At 54.2% G+C, this 17,841-nt stretch overlaps 1 protein-coding gene across 1 annotated transcript in view; it reads right to left on the minus strand.

Moving 5' to 3' along the window:
* LOC144677184 (guanine nucleotide-binding protein G(I)/G(S)/G(T) subunit beta-3-like) overlaps positions 1 to 16,912 on the minus strand; it is an 18,174-nt gene extending 1,262 nt beyond the window's left edge. The window contains exons 1-5 of the mRNA XM_078537376.1: positions 16,852 to 16,912; positions 15,446 to 15,608; positions 14,005 to 14,071; positions 6,452 to 6,653; positions 3,178 to 3,394 (exon numbers count right to left, since the gene is read on the minus strand). Of these exons, the coding sequence (XP_078393502.1) occupies positions 3,178 to 3,394; positions 6,452 to 6,653; positions 14,005 to 14,071; positions 15,446 to 15,575 (616 nt within the window). The 5' untranslated portion in view covers positions 15,576 to 15,608; positions 16,852 to 16,912. The remainder of the gene's footprint in view (positions 1 to 3,177; positions 3,395 to 6,451; positions 6,654 to 14,004; positions 14,072 to 15,445; positions 15,609 to 16,851) is intronic.
* Positions 16,913 to 17,841: the final 929 nt, after the last annotated feature.

A 17,841-nucleotide genomic window follows, 5' to 3' on the forward strand; every position in this document is an offset into this window, starting at 1 on the left:
GGCCCCTCGAGCCTGCTCTGCCATTCTGCATTTCTCACTCCCAATCCCCTCTCCCTCCCACTTCTCCCTTCCATTACCCCCTCCCTTCACACCCATTCCCCCCTCCAATTACCCCCTCCCACCTTCCCTCCCATTCCGCACTCCCTCCCACTTCTCCCTTCCATTACCCCCTCCCTTCACACCCATTCCCCCCTCCAATTACCCCCTCCCACCTTCCCTCCCATTCCGCACTCCCTCCCACTTCTCCCTTCCATTACCCCCTCCCTTCACCCATTCCCACCTTCCATCCCAATCCCCCCTCCTATTACCCCCTCCCATTCCCCCTCCCTCACTTTCCTCTCTCCCTCCCCCCATTCACCCCACCCTCCATCTTCCATTCCCCCTCCCTTCCTCCCATACCCTCCCACCCATTCCCCCCTCCCATTCTAGCCACTGCCTCCTCCCTTTCCCCCTTCAATTCCCCACATCCTCCCCCCTCCCTCTCTCCCATTCCTCCTCCCTCCATCCCCCATTGCCCCCTCCATTCCTCCCTCCCATTCCACCCTCCTATTCCGCCCTCCCTCCCTCACATTGCCCCCTCCCACTCCCCCCCCTCCCTCCAATTCGACGCCCCTTTATCTCCAATTTTCCCCCTTCCTTCCAATTCCCCCTCCCTCCCTCACTTTCCTCTCTCCCTCACCCCCATTCACCCCACCCTCCATCTTCCATTCCTCTTCCCTCTCTCCCTGCATTCCCCCTCCCTCCCACCCATTCCCCCCTCCCATTCTAGCCACTTCCCCCTCCAATTCCCCACATCCTCCCCCCTCCCTCTCCCCCATTCCTCCTCCCTCCATCCCCCAATGCCCCTTCCCTCCCATTCCGCCCTCCCTCCCTCCAATTCGCCCCCCCCCCCTTTACCTCCAATTTCCCCCTTCCCTCCAATTCGGCCACATCATCCATGAAGACGGGGTTGCTTATTTATCTGTGCACTACTGACACCCAGCCCTGCCTCACCACCACCTCTGCTCTCACTCTGGGAAAATAACAAATTATCGCTGCTGTCGTGGCAGTTTGTTCCTGTGTAACAGACTCGAGAGGGGGCTGAATGGGGCCTCCTCCTGTTCCTGTGTAACAGGCTCGAGAGGGGCTGAATGGGGCCTCCTCCTGTTCCTGTGTAACAGGCTCGAGAGGGGCTGAATGGGGCCTCCTCCTGTTCCTGTGTAACAGGCTCGAGAGGAGCTGAATGGTCCTCCTCCTGTTCCTGTGTAACAGGCTCGAGAGGAGCTGAATGGTCCTCCTCCTGTTCCTGTGTAACAGGCTCGAGAGGAGCTGAATGGGCCTCCTCCTGTTCCTGTGTAACAGGCTCGAGAGGGGCTGAATGATCCTCCTCCTGTTCCTGTGTAACAGGCTCGAGAGGGGCTGAATGGGGCCTCCTCCTGTTCCTGTGTAACAGGCTCGAGAGGGGCTGAATGGGGCCTCCTCCTGTTCCTGTGTAACAGGCTCGAGAGGAGCTGAATGGGGCCTCCTCCTGTTCCTGTGTAACAGGCTCGAGAGGGGGCTGAATGGGCCTCCTCCTGTTCCTGTGTAACAGGGTCGGGAGGGGGGCTGAATGGGCCTCCTCCTGTTCCTGTGTAACAGGCTCGAGAGGGGCTGAATGGGGCCTCCTCCTGTTCCTGTGTAACAGGCTCGAGAGGAGCTGAATGGGGCATCCTCCTGTTCCTGTGTAACAGGCTCGAGAGGAGCTGAATGGGGCCTCCTCCTGTTCCTGTGTAACAGGCTCGAGAGGAGCTGAATGGGGCCTCCTCCTGTCCCTGTGTAACAGGCTCGAGAGGAGCTGAATGGGCCTCCTCCTGTTCCTGTGTAACAGGCCCGAGAGGGGGGCTGAATGGGCCTCCTCCTGTCCCTGTGTAACAGGCTCGAGAGGAGCTGAATGATCCTCCTCCTGTTCCTGTGTCACAGGCTCGAGAGGGGGGCTGAATGGCCTCCTCCTGTTCCTGTGTAACAGGCTCGAGAGGGGCTGAATGGCCTCCTCCTATTCCTGTGTAACAGGCTCGAGAGGAGCTGAATGGGGCCTCCTCCTGTTCCTGTGTAACAGGGTCGGGAGGGGGGCTGAATGGGGCCTCCTCCTGTTCCTGTGTAACAGGGTCGAGAGGGGCTGAATGGGCCTCCTCCTGTTCCTGTGTCACAGGCCCGAGAGGGGCTGAATGGGCCTCCTCCTGTCCCTGTGTAACAGGCTCGAGAGGGGGGCTGAATGGGGCCTCCTCCTGTTCCTGTGTAACAGGCTCGAGAGGGACTGAATGGGCCTCCTCCTGTTCCTGTGTAACAGACACGAGGAGCTGAATGGGGCCTCCTCCTGTTCCTGTGTAACAGGCTCGAGAGGGACTGAATGGGCCTCCTCCTGTTCCTGTGTAACAGGGTCGAGAGGGGGGCTGAATGGGCCTCCTCCTGTTCCTGTGTAACAGGCTCGAGAGGGACTGAATGGGCCTCCTCCTGTTCCTGTGTAACAGGCTCGAGAGGGACTGAATGGGCCTCCTCCTGTCCCTGTGTCACAGGCTCGAGAGGGGGCTGAATGGGCCTCCTCCTGTTCCTGTGTAACAGGGTCGGGAGGGGGGCTGAATGATCCTCCTCCTGTCCCTGTGTCACAGGCTCGAGAGGGGCTGAATGGGCCTCCTCCTGTCCCTGTGTAACAGGCTCGAGAGGGGGGCTGAATGGGGCCTCCTCCTGTTCCTGTGTAACAGGCTCGAGAGGGGGGCTGAATGGGGCCTCCTCCTGTCCCTGTGTAACAGGCCCGAGAGGGGGGCTGAATGGGGCCTCCTCCTGTCCCTGTGTAACAGGCTCGAGAGGGGGGCTGAATGGGGCCTCCTCCTGTTCCTGTGTCACAGGCCCGAGAGGGGCTGAATGGGCCTCCTCCTGTTCCTGTGTAACAGGCTCGAGAGGGACTGAATGGGGCCTCCTCCTGTTCCTGTGTAACAGACACGAGGAGCTGAATGGGGCCTCCTCCTGTTCCTGTGTAACAGGCCCGAGAGGGGCTGAATGGGCCTCCTCCTGTTCCTGTGTAACAGGCTCGAGAGGGGCTGAATGGGCCTCCTCCTGTCCCTGTGTAACAGGGTCGAGAGGGGCTGAATGGGGCCTCCTCCAGCCCCTTGCATTCTCTCTGCCGCTTTGCCTCTGAAACCGGGATTAAGCAGTGAGCCTCACCACAACGCTCGCCCTTCAGCGCGTCCCAGACATTGCAGTTGAAGTCATCGTAGCCGGCGAGGAGCAGGCGTCCGCTGCGCGAGAAAGCGACGGAGGTGATCCCGCAGATGATGCTCTCGCAGGAGTAGCAGGTCAGCTCCTGGTCGGCGCGCAGGTCAAACAGGCGGCAGGTTGCATCGTCGGAGCCTGTGCAGATGGCGTTCCCATTGGGGAAGAACTGGAAGAGGATGGGGAAGATGTGTCAGATATCCACGGGGAGCATCAACATAACTCCTCACCCCACACGCCCTGTCCCTCAACAACCCACCTTCACCCCAAAAGGACCCCCATTCATTTTATACAAACCACCTGAGAATAACAGGAGTGAGTTACAGACTGGAATCTAATCGAGGGGTTCGGGGTGGTTTATATATAGAATAACAGATACCCGGGAGTGAGTTACAGACTGGAATCTAATCGAGGGGTTCGGGGTGGTTTATATATAGAATAACAGACACCCGGGAGTGAGTTACAGACTGGAATCTAATCGAGGGGTTCGGGGTGGTTTATATATAGAATAACAGATACCCGGGAGTATGTTACAGACTGGAATCTAATCGAGTGGTTCGGGTGGTATATATTAGAATAACAGATACCCGGGGAGTGAGTTACAGACTGGAATCTAATCGAGGGGTTCGGGGTGGATTATATATATAGAATAACAGATACCCGGGAGTGAGTTACAGACTGGAATCTAATCAAGGGGTACGGGTGGTTTATATATAGAATAACAGTTACCCAGGAGTGAGTTACAGACTGGAATCTAATCGAGGGGTTTGTTGGGTTTATATATGAATAACAGATACCCGGGAGTGAGTTACAGACTGGAATCTAATCGAGGGGTTCGGGGTGGTTTATATATAGAATAACAGATACCCGGGAGTGAGTTACAGACTGGAATCTAATCGAGGGGTTCGGGGTGGTTTATATATAGAATAACAGATACTCGGGAGTGAGTTACAGACTGGAATCTCATCGAGGGGTTCGGGGTGGTTTATATATAGAATAACAGACACCCGGGAGTGAGTTACAGACTGGAATCTAATCGAGGGGTTCGGGTTGGTTTATATTTAGAATAACAGAGACCCGGGAGTGAGTTACAGACTGGAATCTAATCGAGGGGTTCGGGGTGGTTTATATATAGAATAACAGATACCCGGGAGTGAGTTACAGACTGGAATCTAATCGAGGGGTTCGGGGTGGTTTATATATAGAATAACAGATACCCGGGTGTGAGTTACAGACTGGAATCTAATCGAGGGTTCAGGGTGGTTTATATATAGAATAACAGATACCCGGGAGTGAGTTACAGACTGGAATCTAATCGAGGGGTTCGGGGTGGTTTATATATAGAATAACAGATACCTGGGAGTGAGTTACAGACTGGAATCTAATCGAGGGGTTCGGGGGGGTTTATATATAGAATAACAGACACCCGGGAGTGAGTTACAGACTGGAATCTAATCGAGGGGTTCGGGGTGGTTTATATATAGAATAACAGACACCCGGGAGTGAGTTACAGACTGGAATCTAATCGAGGGGTTCGGGGTGGTTTATATATAGAATAACAGATACCCGGGAGTATGTTACAGACTGGAATCTAATCGAGTGATTCGGGGTGGTATATATATAGAATAACAGATACCCGGGAGTGAGTTACAGACTGGAATCTAATCGAGGGGCTCGGGGTGGATTATATATAGAATAACAGATACCCGGGAGTGAGTTACAGAGTGGAATCTAATCAAGGGGTACGGGTGGTTTATATATAGAATAACAGTTACCCAGGAGTGAGTTACAGACTGGAATCTAATCGAGGGGTTCGGGGTGGATTATATATAGAATAACAGATACCTGGGAGTGAGTTACAGACTGGAATCTAATCGAGGGTTCGGGGTGGATTATATATAGAATAACAGATACCCGGAGTGAGTTACAGACTGGAATCTAATCGAGGGGTTCGGGGTGGATTATATATAGAATAACAGATACTCGGGAGTGAGTTACAGGCTGGAATCTAATCGAGGGGTTCAGGGTGGTTTATATATAGAATAACAGATACCCGGGAGTGAGTTACAGACTGGAATCTAATCGAGGGGTTCGGGGTGGTTTATATATAGAATAACAGATACCCGGGAGTATGTTACAGACTGGAATCTAATCGAGTGGTTCGGGGTGGTTTATATATAGAATAACAGATACCCGGGAGTGAGTTACAGTCTGGAATCTAATCGAGGGGTTCGGGATGGTTTATATATAGAATAACATACCCGGGAGTGAGTTACAGACTGGAATCTAATCGAGGGGTTCGGGGTGGTTTATATACAGAATAACAGATACCCGGGAGTGAGTTACAGACTGGAATCTAATCGAGGGGTTCAGGGTGGTTTATATATAGAATAACAGATACCCGGGAGTGAGTTACAGTCTGGAATCTAATCGAGGGGTTCGGGATGGTTTATATATAGAATAACATACCCGGGAGTGAGTTACAGACTGGAATCTAATCGAGGGGTTCGGGGTGGATTATATATAGAATAACAGATACCCGGGAGTGAGTTACAGTCTGGAATCTAATCGAGGGGTTTGGGGTGGTTTATATATATAATAACAGGTACCCGGGTGTGAGTTACAGACTGGAATCTAATCGAGGGTTTCGGGGTGGTTTAAATATAGAATAACAGATACCCGGGAGTGAGTTACAGACTGGAATCTAATCGAGGGGTTCGGGGTGGTTTATATATAGAATAACAGATACCCGGGAGTGAGTTACAGACTGGAATCTAATCGAGGGATTCGTGGTGGTTTATATATAGAATAACAGATACCCGGGAGTGAGTTACAGACTGGAATCTAATCGAGGTGTTTGGGGTGGTTTATATATAGAATAACAGACACCCGGGAGTGAGTTACAGACTGGAATCTAATCGAGTGGTTCGGGGTGGATTATATATAGAATAACAGATACCCGGGAGTGAGTTACAGTCTGGAATCTAATCGAGGGGTTCAGGGCGGTTTATATATAGAATAACAGATACCCGGGAGTGAGTTACAGACTGGAATCTAATCGAGGTGTTTGGGGTGGTTTATATATAGAATAACAGACACCCGGGAGTGAGTTACAGACTGGAATCTAATCGAGGGGCTCGGGTTGGATTATATATAGAATAACAGATACCCGGGAGTGAGTTACAGACTCGGAATCGGATAGAGAGTCTCGGTCGCTGACACTCACACAGATTGCGTTAATATCCGACTCGTGTCCCAGGAACGTCTGGCGGCATTCTGCCTGTCGGATGTCCCACAGCTTGGCCGTGGCATCGCACGCCCCCGAGATGAAGAGGGAGAAGTCGGGCGAGACACCCAGGCTCATCACGTCACCGCTGTGCCCCAGGAACGTGGTCTTCTCCCTCCCGGTCTCGATGTCCCAGAGCACGCTGCAGGGGAGGGAGAGCGGAGAGACCGGGGGAGGGGGGGGGTGGAAAATGTCAAACGTTAGCCAACGTGTGGAGCTCCGAGTGTTTCCTGCCCTGCCTGGGATCGGACTGTGTTGGGAGTAGACTCGGAACGGGCTGAGGGTCCCGTCTGAACTGCGCGATATCTGCTGGGTGTAGGTGATTACAGTGAACATGCTGCACAGAAACCACGCCCCAAGAGCAGCCCCACTTGAACCATTCACTCCCTCCACCACCGACGCACAGCGGCAGCAGTGTGTGTGTACCATCTACAACATGCACTGCAGCAACTCGCCAAGGCTCCTTCAACAGCGCCGCCCAAACCCACGACCTCTATATAAAAGCAGGGATGTGCCTCTGAGGGTTTATAAGGCTCTGGTTAGACCACATTTAGAATATTGTGAGCTAATTTTGGGCCCCGTATCTCAGGAAGGATGTGCTGGCCCTGGAGAGGGTCCAGAGGAGGGTTCACGAGAACGATCCCAGGAATGAAAGGCTTAACATATGAGGAAACGTTTGAGGACTCTGGGTCTATACTCGATGGAGTTTAGAAGGAGGAGGGGGGATCTGATTGAAACTTACAGAATACTGAAAGGCCTGGATAGAGTGGGACGTGGGGAAGATGTTTCCATGAGTAGGAGAGACCAGGACCCGAGGGGCACAGCCTCAGAGTAAAGGGAAGACCTTTTAGAACAGAGATGAGGAGAAACTTCTTTAGCCAGAGAGTGGTGAATCGATGGAATTCATTGCCACAGAAGGCTGTGGAGGCCAGGTCATTGAGTGTATTTAAGACCGAGATAGATAGGTTCTTGATTGGGTAAGGGGGATCAAAGGTTACGGGGAGAATGGGGTTGAGAAACTTATCAGCCATGATTGAATGGCGGAGCAGACTCGATGGGCCGATTGGCCTAATTTCTGCTCCTATGGTCTTATGGTCTCTACCGTCTAGAAGTATAAGGGCAGCAGACGCTTGGGGAACACCGCCACCTGGAAGTCCCCCTCCGAGCCCCTCACCGTCCCGACTTGGGATGGGAGGCGATGGTGCAGTGGTATTGTCGCTGAACTAGTCATCCAGAGACCCAGAACAGCGCTCAGGGGGACAACCAGGGTTCCGCTCCCACCCGGAGCTGGTCATGGAATGTGAATTTCGATGAAAAATGTGGAATCGGAAGTCTAACGGCGACAATGAAACCATTGCCGATCTGATTCGCTAATCCCCTTTAGGGAAGGAAATCTGTTGTCCTTATCTGGTCCGGCCTACACATGACTCCAAGCCCCACAAGGCCTGACAAGCCACTCAGTTGTCACAAGCCGCTACAAAGTCACAAAAAAACCGGACGGACCACCCCCGGCATCGATCTAGACACCGGAAACGACAACGGCAAACTCAGCCCTGTCGGCCCTGCAAAGTCCCCCTTCCTAACATCTGGGGGCTAGTGCCACAATTGGGGAGAGCCGTCTCACAGACTGGTCAAGCGACAGCCCGACATAGTCATCCTCACGGAATCATACCTTATAGCCAGTGTCCCAGGCGTCACCAACACCATCCCTGGGTATGTCCTGTCCCACCAGCAGCAGAGGTGGTGGCACAGCGCTATACAGTCGGGAGGGAGTTGCCCTGGGAGTCCTCGACATCGACTCCGGACCCCCATGGCATCAGGTCAAACACGGGCAAGGAAACCCCCTGCTGATTACCACCTCCCGCCCTCCCTCAGCTGATGAATCAGTGCTTCCTCCATGTTGAACATCGCTTGGAGGAAACACTGAGGGTGGCAAGGGCGCAGAATGTACTCTGGGTGGGTGGGGGGACTTCAATGTCCATCAGCAGCAGCAGAATTGTACTCGAACACAAACTGTAACCTCATGGCCTGGCATATCCCCCACTCTACCATTACCATCAAGCCAGGGGATCAACCCTGGTTCAATGAAGAGTGCAGGAGGGCATGCCAGGAGCAGCCCCAGGCATACATAAAAATGAGGTGTCAACCTGGTGAAGCTATAATACAGGACTACTTGCCTGCCAAACAGCATAAGCAGCAAGTGATAGACAAAGCTAAGCGATCCCACAACCAACAGATCAGATCTAAGCCCTGCAGTCCTGCCACATCCAGTCGTGAATGGTGGTGGACAATTAAACAACCTCACTGGAGGAGGAGGCTCCACTAATATCCCCATCCTCAATGATGGAGGAGCCCAGCACATCAGTGCAAAAGATAAGGCTGAAGCATTCGCAATAATCTTCAGCCAGAAATGCCGAGTGGATTACCCATCTCGGCCTCCTCTGGAGGTCCCCAGCATCACAGATGCCAGTCTCCAGCCAATTCGATTCACCCCACGTGATATCAAGAAACGGCTGAAGGCACTGGTTACTGCAAAGGCTATGGGCCCTGACAATATTCCAGCAATAGTACTGAAGACTTGTGCTCCAGAACTTGCCGCGCCCCTAGCCAAGCTGTTCCAGTACAGCTACAACACTGGCATCTACCCAGCTGTGTGGAAAATTGCCCAGGTACATCCTGTACACAAAAAGCATGACAAATCCAACCTGGCCAATTACCGCCCCATCAGTCTACTCTCCATCATCAGTAAAGTAATGGAAGGGGCCATCAACAGTGCTATCAAGCGGCACTTGCTTAGCAATAACCTGCTCACTGATGCCCAGTTTGGGTTCCACCAGGGCCACTCAGCTCCTGACTTCATTACAGCCTTGGTTCAAACATGGACAAAAGAGCTGAACTCCCGAGGTGAGGTGAGAGTGACTGCCCTTGACATCGAGGCAGCATTTGATCAAGTGTGGCATCAAGGAGCCCCAGCAAAACTGGAGTCAATGGGAATCAGGGGGAAAACTCTCCGCTGGTTGGAGTCATACCTAGCACAAAGGAAGATGGTTGTGGTTGTTGGAGGTCAGTCATCTCAGCCCCAGGACATCACTGCAGGAGTTCCTCAGGGTTAGTGTCCTCGGCCCAACCATCTTCATCAATGACCTTCCTTCCATCATAACGTCAGAAGTGGGGATGCTCGCTGATGGTTGTACAATGTTCAGCACCATTCGCGACTCCTCAGATACTGAAGCAGCCCCATGTCCAAATGCAGCAAGACCTGGACAATATCCAGGCTTGGGCTGACAAGTGGTAAGTAACACTTGCGCCACACAAGTGTCAGGCAATGCCCATCTCCAACAAGAGAGAATCCAACCATTGCCGCTTGATGTTCAATGGCATCACCATCACTGAATCCCCCACTATCAACATCCTGGGGGTTACCATTGACCAGAAACTGAACTGGACCAGCCATATAAAGACTGTGGCTACAAGAGCAGGTCAGGAGAGCAGAACACCACCATCTGGAAGTTCCCCTCATCATCCCAACTTGGAAATATATCGGCCGTTCCCTCACTGGCGCTGGGTCAAAATCCCGGAACTCCCTCGCTAACAGCGCCGTGGGTGTACCTACACCACACGGACAAAATCCTGGAACTCCCTCCCTAACATCGCCATGGGTGTATCTACACCACACAGACAAAATCCTGGAACTCCCTCCCTAACAGTGCCGTGGGTGTACATACACCACATGGACAAAATCCTGGAACTCCCTCCCTAACAGCACTGTGGGTGTACCTACACCACATGAGGACAAAATCCTGGAACTCCCTCCCTAACAGCGCCGTGGGTGTACCTACACCACACGGACAAAATCCTGGAACTCCCTCCCTAACATCGCCATGGGTGTATCTACACCACACAGACAAAATCCTGGAACTCCCTCCCTAACAGTGCCGTGGGTGTACATACACCACATGGACAAAATCCTGGAACTCCCTCCCTAACAGCGCCGTGGGTGTACCTACACCACACGTACAAAATCCTGGAACTCCTTCCCTAACAGCGCTGTGTGTGTACCTACACCACACGGACAAAATCCTGAAACTCACTCCCTAACAGCGCTGTGAGTGTACCTATATCACATGGACTGCAGCGGTTCAAGAAGGCAGCTCACCCCCACCTTCTCAAGGGGCAACTAGGGCTGGGCAATAAATGCTGGGTCCAGTCAGCAATGCCTACATATTGTGAACAAATAAGAAAATCAGGCCTTTCATCTTAATCACTGTGTTAATGCCCCTCTCCAACCTCCTCCATGTTTAGCTCCAACTGAATCCATCGTCCATTCCCTTCTGCTTTGTCCTGCTTCCCTCTTAAACACATCGGCACTATTCCCCTCCCTGTGGGAGCGAGTCCCTCATTCCCCCCCACTCTCTGGGTCAAGAAGTTCCCCCTGAGTTGCCCAATCGGATCTTTCTACTGGAGGCTGCCTCCTCTTGATGACCTCTTCCTCGGCTCTCCCTTTGGGAGATGGAGGCCTACTTTGGGCCTTGCAGCCTGACCTTGGGAGCTTGAGGCCAACTTTGGGCCTCAGAGCCTGCGTTTGTGAGTTGAGGCCTACTTTGGGCCTTGGAGCCTGCCTTTGGGAGTTGAGGCCTACTTTGGGCCTCGGAGCCTACCTTTGGGAGCTTGAGGCCTACATTGGGCCTCGGAGCCTGCCTTTGGGAGTTGAGGCCTACTTTGGGCCTTGGAGCCTGACCTTGGGAGCTTGAGGCTTACTTTGGGCCTCAGAGCCTGCCTTTGGGAGTTGAGGCCTACTTTGGGTCTCAGACCCTGCATTTGGGAGTTGAGGTCTACTTTGGGCCTTGGAGCCTGACTGTGGGAGCTTGAGGCCTACTTTGGGCCTCGAAGCCTGCATTTGGAGTTGAGGCCAAAGCTGGGCCTTGGAGCCTGCCTTTGGGAGCATGAGGCTTAAGCTGGGCCTTGGAGCCTGCCTTTTAGAGTTGAGGCCTAAGCTGGGCCTCGGAGCCTGCCTTTGGGAGCTTGAGGTCTACTTTGGGCCTCGGAGCCTGCCTATGGGAACTTGATGCCTACTTTGGGCCTTGGAGCCTGACCATGGGAGTGGGAGACCAACTTTGGGCCTCGGAGCCAGTCTTTGGGAACTTGAGGCCAATTTGGGACTTAGAGCCTGCCTTTGGGAGCTTGAGGCTTAAGCTGCGCCTCAGAGCCTGCCTTTTGGAGTTGAGGCCTAAGCTGGGCCTCGGAGCCTGTCTTTGGGAGTTGAGGCCTGCCTTTGGGAGCTTGATGCCTACTTTGGGCCTCGGAGCCTGTCTCTGAGAACTTGAGGCCTACTTTGGGCCGTGGAGCCTGACTATGGGTACCTGAGGCCTACTTTGGGCTTCAGAGCCTGCATTTGGGAGCTTGAGGCCTACTTTAGTCCTTGTAGCCTGACCGTAGGAGTATGAGGCCTACTTTGGGCCTTGGACCGTGACCCTGGGATTACGAGACCTACATTGGGCCTCGGAGCCTGACCGTGGGAGTACGAGGCCTATTTTTGGCCTCAGAGCCTGTCTTTGGGAGTTGAGGCCTACTTTGGGCCTCAAAGCCTGCCTTTGGGAGCTGAGGCCTACTTTGGGCCTCGGAGCCTGCCTTTGGGAGTTGAGGCCTACTTTGGGCCTCAGAGCCTGCCTGTGGGAGTTGAGGCCTACTTTGGGCCTTGGAGCCTGACCGTGGGAGTACGAGGCCTACTTTTGGCTTCAGAGCCTGCCTTTGGGAGTTGAGGCCTACTTTGGGTCTCGGAGCCTGCCTGTTGGAGTTGAGGCCTACTTTGGGCCTTGGAGCCTGACCATGGGAGTACGAGGCCTACTTTTGGCCTCGGAGCCTGCCTTTGGGAGTTGAGGCCTACTTTGGGCCTCAAAGCCTGCCTTTGGGAGCTGAGGCCTACTTTGGGCCTCGGAGCCTGCCTTTGGGAGTTGAGGCCTACTTTGGGCCTCAGAGCCTGCCTGTGGGAGTTGAGGCCTACTTTGGGCCTTGGAGCCTGACCGTGGGAGTACGAGGCCTACTTTTGGCTTCAGAGCCTGCCTTTGGGAGTTGAGGCCTACTTTGGGTCTCGGAGCCTGCCTGTTGGAGTTGAGGCCTACTTTGGGCCTTGGAGCCTGACCATGGGAGTACGAGGCCTACTTTTGGCCTCGGAGCCTGCCTTTGGGAGTTGAGGCCTACTTTGGGCCTCAAAGCCTGCCTTTGGGAGCTGAGGCCTACTTTGGGCCTCGGAGCCTGCCTGTGGGAGTTGAGGCCTACTTTGGGCCTTGGAGCCTGACCGTGGGAATATGAGGCCTTCTTTTGGCTTTGGAGCCTGCCTTTGGGAGTTGAGGCCTACTTTGGGCCTCTGAGCCTGCCTGTGGGAGTTGAGGCCTACTTTGGGCCTTGGAGCCTGACCATGGGAGTACGAGGCCTACTTTAGGCCTCGGAGCCTGCCTTTGGGAGTTGAGGCCTACTTTAGGCCTCGAAGCCTGCCTTTGGGAGCTGAGGCCTACTTTGGGCCTAGGAGCCTGCCTTTGGGAGTTGAGGCCTACTTTGGGCCTCAGAGCCTGCCATGCGGGAGCTTGAGGCCTACTTTGGGCCTTGGAGCCTGACCGTGGAAGTATGAGGCCTACCTTGGGCCTCAGAGCCTGCTTTTGGGAATATGAGGCCTACTTTGGGCCTCTGAGCCTGACTTTGGGAGCTTGAGGCCAACTGTGGGCCTTGGAGCCTGCCTTTGGGAGTTGAGGTCTGGCTTTGGGAGCGTGATGCCTACTATGGGCCTCGGAGCCTTCCTTTGGAAACATGAGGCCTACTTTGGGCCTTGGAGCATGCGTTTGGGAGTTGAGGCCTACTTTGAGCCTCGGAGCCTGCCTTTGGGAGTTGAGTCCTACTTCGGGCCTCAGAGCCTGCATTTGGGTGTTGAAGCCTACATTGGGCTTTGGAGTCTGCCTGTGGGAGTTGAGGCCTACTTTGGGCCTCGGAGCCTGCTTGTGGGAACTTGAGGCCTACTTTGGGCCTCGGAGCCTGCCTGTGTGAGTTGAGGCCTACTTTTGGCCTCTGAGCCTGCCTGTGGGAACTTGAGGCCTACTTTGGGCCTCGGAGCCTGCCTGTGTGAGTTGAGGCCTGGCTTTGGGAGCTTGATGCCTACTTTGGGCCTTGGAGCCTTCCTTTGGGAGTTGAGGCCTACACTGGGCCTCAGACCCTGCCTGTGGGAGTTGAGTACTACTTTGGGCCTTGGAGTCTGACTATGGGAGTATGAGGCCTACTTTGGGCCTCGGAGCCTGCATTTGGAAGTTGAAGCCTACATTGGGCCTCAAAGCGTGACCTTGGCAACTTGAGGCCTACTTTGGGCTTCGGGGCATGCCTTTGCGAGCTTGAGGCCTACTTTTGTTCTCGCAGCCTGACTTTGGGATACTTGAGGCCTACTTTGGGCCTCGGAGCCTGCCTTTGGCGTTCCCGCGCCGATCTGAAAGTTTTTCCAACCCTCAACTCACCAAGTGGTGTCCCCGGAACTGGTGATGATCTCATTGTCATTCAGGAAACGGCAACAGGAAAGGTAACCTAGGAAAGGAGATGAGAGCATACCTTAGCGACGGGGAATGGTCAAGGGTGGGGAGGGAGGAGGGGTGCAAACACATGACCATTCGGCCCCTCGAGCCTGCTCCACCATTTAATAAGATCGTGGCTGACCTCAGAGTAACCTGAAATCTCCATCCAGCCTACCCCCTGATAACCTCTGACCCCCTTGCTTACCAAGAACCTCTCCGCCTCTGTCTTAAAAATATTCAAAGACTCTGCTCCCACCACCTTTTCAGGAAGAGAGTTCCAAAGACTCACTAACCTCAGAAAACAAAACTCTCCGCACCTCTCTCTTAAAGGGGCCACCCCTTTATTTTTAAACGGGGACCCCTCGTTCTAGACTCAACCACAAGAGGAAACATCCTCTCCACATCCACCCTGTTGAGACCCCTCAGGATCGTATCTGTTTTAATCCCAGTCGCCTCTCACTCTTCTAAACTCCCAGTGGATACAAGCCTAGTCTGTCCAACCCTTCCTCATCAGACAACCCCTCTCGTTCCTGGTATAAGTCTGGTAAATCGCCTCTGAACTGTTTCCAACTCGTTTACATCCTTCCTTAAATAAGGAGACCAGTACTGTACACAGTGCTCCCAGATGTGGTCTCACCAGTGCCCCTGTATAACCTCCCTACTCTTGTATTCAATTCCCCCTCGCAATAAGCGCTAACTTTCCGAATTCCCCGCTGTACCTGCACATTAAACCTTTTGCGATTCATGCACGAGGACGCCGGGATCCCTCTGCATCTCGGGAGCTCCGCCATCTCTCACCATTTCGACAATACGCTTCTCGTTTACCCTTCCTTCCGAAATGGACCAAATTTCTCGCTTCCCCACGTTTGTACTCCATCTGCCAGACCTTTGCCCGCTCACTTAGCCTAACCGTGTCGCTTTGTAGCCTCCGATGTCTTCTTCACACTTTACTCTCCTACCTATCTCTGTGTCATCAGCAAATTTAGCCACCATCCCATTCATCCCTTCGTCCGAATCTTTTATATAAATTGTAAACAGTTGAGGTCCCAGCACTGATTCCCGTGGCGCGCCACACCTAACATCCTGCCAACCAGAAAAATACCCATTTATGCCTACTCGCTGCCCCCTTGGGCCAGGAGCTTTTGTTTGCCGCCATCCCCTTAGATTTCCAGCAAGGCGTTGGATAAAACGCCGCACCCAGGGACAGCACATCCACCGGTTCCCCTTCAGCTTACGAACGGGGGATTGGCTAGTTTGGGGAATGCCAGGCTTGTTACCTCTTCGTGTGCCTGGCTCGAACCCCCCCACAGGCCAGGGTGAGGGCCGGAAGTGAAGCCTGGGCCTTTCCTGCCTGCTTCCCCGCCAAGGCAAAAGCATGGGGCCTTACCGTTGTGCCCGGACAACTCCCGGTTAACCTTCACGTTGCCCTCGCGAGATTTCAGGTTGTAGATGGAGCACATGTTGTCCAGGCCTCCGCAGGCCACGCAGTTCCCAGAGGGAGCGTAGCAACAGGTCATGACCCAGGAAGACCTCAGGGGGATAGCGTGGACCTGTGGACAGAACCAAAGACCTCACACGTCACCCAGCGCAGTTAAACTGGGGTACGTGTCCCACACACACATTGACTCTCAATGGGGTATAGGACCCACACACACTGACTCTCACTGGGGTTCGGGTCCCTAACACACACACTGACTCTCACTGGGGTACGGGTCCCACACACACACTGACACTCACTGGGGTACGGGTCCCTAACACACACACTGTCTCTCACTGGGGTACGGGTCCCACACACACACTGACACTCACTGGGGTACGGGTCCCTAACACACACACTGACTCTCACTGGGGTACGGGTCCCACACACACACTGACTCTCACTGGGGTACGGGTCCCTAACACACACACTGACTCTCACTGGGGTACGGGTCCCACACACACACTGACTCTCACTGGGGTACGGGTCCCACGCACAATCTGACTCTCACTGGGGTACGGGTCCCACACACACACACTGACTCTCACTGGGGTACAGGTCCCACACACACACACTGACTCTCACTGGGGTACGGGTCCCACACACACACTGACTCTCACTGGGGTACGGGTCCCACACACACACTGACTCTCACTGGGGTACGGGTCCCACACACACACACTGACTCTCACTGGGGTACAGGTCCCACACACACACACACTGACTCTCACTGGGGTATGGGTCTCACACACACACACACTGACTCTCACTGGGGTACGGGTCCCACACACACACACTGACTCACACTGGGGTACGGGAAACACACACACTGACTCTCACTGGGATACGGGTCCCACACACACACTGACTCTCACTGGGGTACGGGTTCCACACACACACTGACTCTCACTGGGGTACGGGTCCCACACACACACACTGACTCTCACTGGGTTACGGGTCCCACACACACTGACTCTCAATGGGGTACGGGTCCCACACACACTGACTCTCACTGGGGTACGGGTCCCACACACACACACTGACTCTTACTGGGGTACGGGTCCCACCCACACACACTGACTCTCACTGGGGTACGGGTCCCACACACACACACTGACTCTCACTGGGGTACGGGTCCCACACACACACACTGACTCTCACTGGGGTACGTGTCCCACACACACACTGACTCTCACTGGGGTACGGGTCCCACACACACTAACTCTCACTGGGGTACGTGTCCCACACACACACTGACTCTCACTGGGGTACGGGTCCCACACACACACACTGACCCTCACTGGGGTAGCGATTACCTTATTGTTGGAATAGCTGTCCCATACTATCAGTTTCCCATCTTGTGATGCACTGACCAGTAACCTGCCGGGAGAGAGGGAGAGTGTGGTAGCAACAGGGGGAGGAAGAGAGGTTGGGGGAGGTGGAGAGAGAGGTGGTTAAAAAGGGAGAGGGGATGATAGTGGGGAAGTGGGAACCAGAATGTGACTGCAGCTCTGAAAATATCTTCCCAACCCCTCCTCCCTCTCCAATATACAACCCACCTCCCCACCCCATCGACCTGCCCTCCAGCACCCCAGCATTTTTCATTCAATCTTGGGAAGTGGGTGTCTCTTACTGGGCCCAGCATTTATTGCCCATCCCTAATTGCCCCTTGAGAAGGTGGGGGTGAGCCGCCTTCTTGAACCGCTGCAGTCCCCATGTGGTGTAGGTACACCCACGGCGCTGTTAGGGAGGGAGTTCCAGGATTTTGTCCCGTGTGGTGTAGGTACACCCATGGCGCTGTTAGGGAGGGAGTTCCAGGATTTTGTCCGTGTGGTGTAGGTACACCCACGGCGCTGTTAGGGAGGGAGTTCCAGGATTTTGTCCGTGTGGTGTAGGTACACCCACGGCGCTGTTAGGGAGGGAGTTCCAGGATTTTGTCCCTGTGTGGTGTAGGTACACCCACGGCGCTGTTAGGGAGGGAGTTCCAGGATTTTGTCCCCGTGTGGTGTAGGTACACCCATAGTGCTGTTAGGGAGGGAGTTCCGGGATTTTGATCCAGTGACAGTGAAGGAACGGCCGATATATTCCCAAGTCGGGATGGTGAGTGGCTCAGAGGGGATCTTCCAGGTGGTGGGTGTTCCCCATATGTCTGCTGCCCTCGTCCTTCTAGATGGAAGAGGTCGTGGGTTTGGGCGGCGCTGTCGAAGGAGCCTTGGTGAGTTGCTGCAGTGCATCTTGTAGATGGTACACACGCTGCTGCTACTGTCCGTCGGTGGGTGGAGGGAGTGAATGTTTGTGGATGGGGT

The sequence above is a fragment of the Cetorhinus maximus genome, unplaced genomic scaffold, assembly GCF_964194155.1.
Source record: "Cetorhinus maximus unplaced genomic scaffold, sCetMax3.hap1.1 HAP1_SCAFFOLD_2290, whole genome shotgun sequence".
Taxonomy (NCBI): domain Eukaryota; kingdom Metazoa; phylum Chordata; class Chondrichthyes; order Lamniformes; family Cetorhinidae; genus Cetorhinus; species Cetorhinus maximus.